The 3,409-nt window shown below is 40.3% G+C and overlaps 1 protein-coding gene across 1 annotated transcript in view; it reads left to right on the forward strand.

Annotated features, from left to right (window-relative positions):
* LOC106872754 (thioredoxin domain-containing protein 16) overlaps positions 1-3,409 on the forward strand; it is a 51,659-nt gene that overhangs the window by 38,492 nt on the left and 9,758 nt on the right. The window contains exon 15 of the mRNA XM_014919847.2: positions 1,059-1,200. Within this exon, the coding sequence (XP_014775333.1) occupies positions 1,059-1,200 (142 nt within the window). The remainder of the gene's footprint in view (positions 1-1,058; positions 1,201-3,409) is intronic.

Below are 3,409 nucleotides of genomic sequence, written 5' to 3' on the forward strand. Positions count from 1 at the left end.
CTCTCTCTCTCTCTCTCTCTCACACACACACACACACACACACACATACACACACACACACAAACACACACAGAGTAAATATTTTTATTCTTCATTCACTTCGAAATTGCTCTAAACTGTGGTTTGGACTTTTTGACTGTTCTTTCTAGTATGTTAGGCAACCTGTTTAAGAGCCCGGCCTCATTGTGTTTATATAAATTCGATGACTGGCACCTGTGCCAGTGGAACGCTAACAGCACCATCCAAGTGTGATCATTGCCAGAGCAGCTGCCTGGCTTTCGTGCCGGTAGCACGTAAATAGCACCATTTGAGCGTGATCATTACCAGCGTCGCCTTACTGGTACGTGAAAAAACATTCGAGCGAGGTCGTTGCCAGTGCCTCTGGAATGGCTCCTGTGCAGGTGGCATGTAGAAAACACCATTTGAGTGTGGCCATTGCCAGTACTGCCAGACTGGCCCTCGTGCTGGTGGCACATAAAAGCACCCACTACACACTCGGAGTGGTTGGCATTAGGAAGGGTATCCAGCTGTAGAAACTCTGCCAGAACAGATTGGAGCCTGGTGTAGCCATCTGGTTTCACCAGTCCTCAGTGAAATCGTCCAACCCATGCTAGCATGGAAAGCGGATGCTAAACGATGATGATGATGATGATGATATTAAGGTAGCAGAATCTCAGAATTAGTAGAATATAACTGGACCAAATAGCTTTCATTATTGAGTTATGTCCCTTATATATTTCACTATTTGGTTATCTCCCTTTTTATTGCGAATTCAAATATGACCTGGGTCAAGCAATGTACTAGAAATCAATTCAAATGATGACAAGTTTCTTCTACCAATTTGTTGCTTTTGTTCTCATTTTTACAAATGAAAATCGTTATTAACATAATTTATGCATTGAAACATTAACATAATTTATGTACTGTAAGACTAACCAAATTTATATGTTATATGTTTTTTCTCCGTAGATAATATTTCATTAATTTGTACCAATTTGTTTAGTTTTCTAAATATTACCATTTTAACTCCTGTTCTTTCTAAACCCTTATTTTATTAGTGCAAAGAAAAATGGAGTGAATATTCCTTCTGTTATGGCCATAAGATGGAGTGATCTTTTGCAGCCCATTTCCTACCTCTCTCCTCCAATAACACCAGAAACAGTGTCACAGTTTGCTGAGACTTCTAAAGTTGAAAAATTTGTAAGAATAGCAAATATTCTCACACTTTGTTTGATATTTTCAAAGCCTTATGCACAGTTCTACATTTCTCTAACAGAATTATTTTGTCCTTTTGATTTCTTTTAACTTCATTCTCAGTCATTTTTGACAACTTCTGTCTTTTTTTTTCAGTACTACCATTATTTTTAAGTAGGGTTTCATTTCTATACCAGTTGCCATAGCAACTGTTTGTTGATGGATACACCTATTGAATGGCAGGTTACAGAGTCAATAAACACACACAATTAATAAAATTTCATCAACACATTCTTTTTGGGTCAGTTTTGTCCTCTATCCTCAGATTGTTGTTGTTGCTATTGTTGTTGTTTAAGCCCTATGTCAGCTCTGATGAAGCAAGTACAGGATCAAGACTGTTCCAGCTGTGACATTCCCATCTTTGTTCTACTCATCTAGAACTACTACTACTACTACTACTCCTCTTCCACTGAGGCCACCACTGCTGCCACTGCCACTGCCACCTCCTTCTCCCCCTCAACCTCCTTCTCCTTCTCCTCCTCAACCTCCTTCTCCTCCTCAACCTCCTTCTCCTCCTCAACCTCCTTCTCCTCTTCATCATTTTACACACACTTTCAAGGTTGTTGTGAATTAAATGGATTGTCATAGTTCTTGAGTGGGTCCTATGACTGGATGGATGCCCTTCCTATCTCAGCAGAATTCAAGGTCAATCTGTTCCCATCAGCTTCACTCCATCTGCTTTAGCTTTGTTACTATGACAACAGTTCGGATGCTTGTTGATCAGACCATGTATATATATGTATATATATATATATATATATATATATATATATATATATATATATATATGTATGTATGTATGTATATATAATAACTGAGATATCTGGTGCTTTGCTGCACTCAGGAAAACCTTCGTAACAGAAGTGTTAAGGCCCTTTCCTCTGATGGCGAGGATTGGCCAGGAAGAATCCAGTGCTAGTGCCACAAAACTGGGCTCATGCAGTGCCACATTGAAAGCACCCAACACACACTCTCAGAGTGGTTGGTGTTAAGAAGGGCATCCAACTGCAGAGACTGAGTCAAATCAGACTGGGATCTGGTGCAGCTCTTCTGCTTGCCAGCTGCACCCAGCAGACAGCAGACAGCAGACAGAGATACCCGGCGTTGCCTGGGATTTAAATGGTGTACTTTGTATACATAGTACATTGTAGTTGAAAAATGATATGGGGAAGTGTAGCATTGACGACAAAACATTTGTGGAGTAAATGAAAGGTGAATTCGACTGACATGTCATGCATCTGTTTGGGAGATTCCAGGCCCTAACCTTGTCATGGAAAAGTAGGTGGGGGGAGGGGGTATGTAATTTTTGAATGCACCAAAAAGGCTCTCAGTGGATATACTCTCCTTTGTGGCTGTTGGTGCTGCTGCTACCATGCTGAACAATCAGCAGACATAGGAACTATATCTATGTGATACATTAAGCTTGTGGATGTGCTCAACAGCACCCCATGAGACAAATCTACATGAAAGAAACAACGTGGTAAACATGTGGGATTGGCAAGGAAATACTTGAAAACACCACTGTTAAGTGATATTTCAGTTTGCAATCAATAGCTGAAGAATATTTGTATGAGTTCCATCTGTGTTTAGAAGGAAGAATTGGATACTGAAGAAACTAGTTGAATATTTGCTCAGGTTTTAACATATTTTAGCATATTTTTCATAACAAACAAAGTGTGTTCGAAACGGTTTTTGTTCCAACAAATTGCTACTTCTGGTACTACGGGAACAGGCTAATATTGCTACCCCTTAGACAACGCAGTCTGAAGTTTACATCGGTCCATCCATTTAATACAACCTACTTCTATCATTTCAGTAGGGGTTTTTTCCAGTTTGAACAGAAGCAGTGCGTAGACCATGCGGGCAGTCATCCATACTCCAGAAAAGGGGGTTTTCTTCCCTAGGGGCCTCATTACTCAATATGTGAAAAATTTTAAGAGTCTAAAGCCATCTCTGGAACATAAATAATGTATGTTCCTCAGTATTGAGAAAATCAGTTGCGAACTCCAGAAGTTCTATGGGTTTACACACACACACACACACATGCGCGTGCACACACCACACACACACATAAATGCACACACACACACACAAATGCACACACACACACACAAATGCACACACACACACACATGCACCCCCCCCACACAAACAC

Source organism: Octopus bimaculoides, chromosome 1, assembly GCF_001194135.2.
Source record: "Octopus bimaculoides isolate UCB-OBI-ISO-001 chromosome 1, ASM119413v2, whole genome shotgun sequence".
Lineage (NCBI taxonomy): Eukaryota > Metazoa > Mollusca > Cephalopoda > Octopoda > Octopodidae > Octopus > Octopus bimaculoides.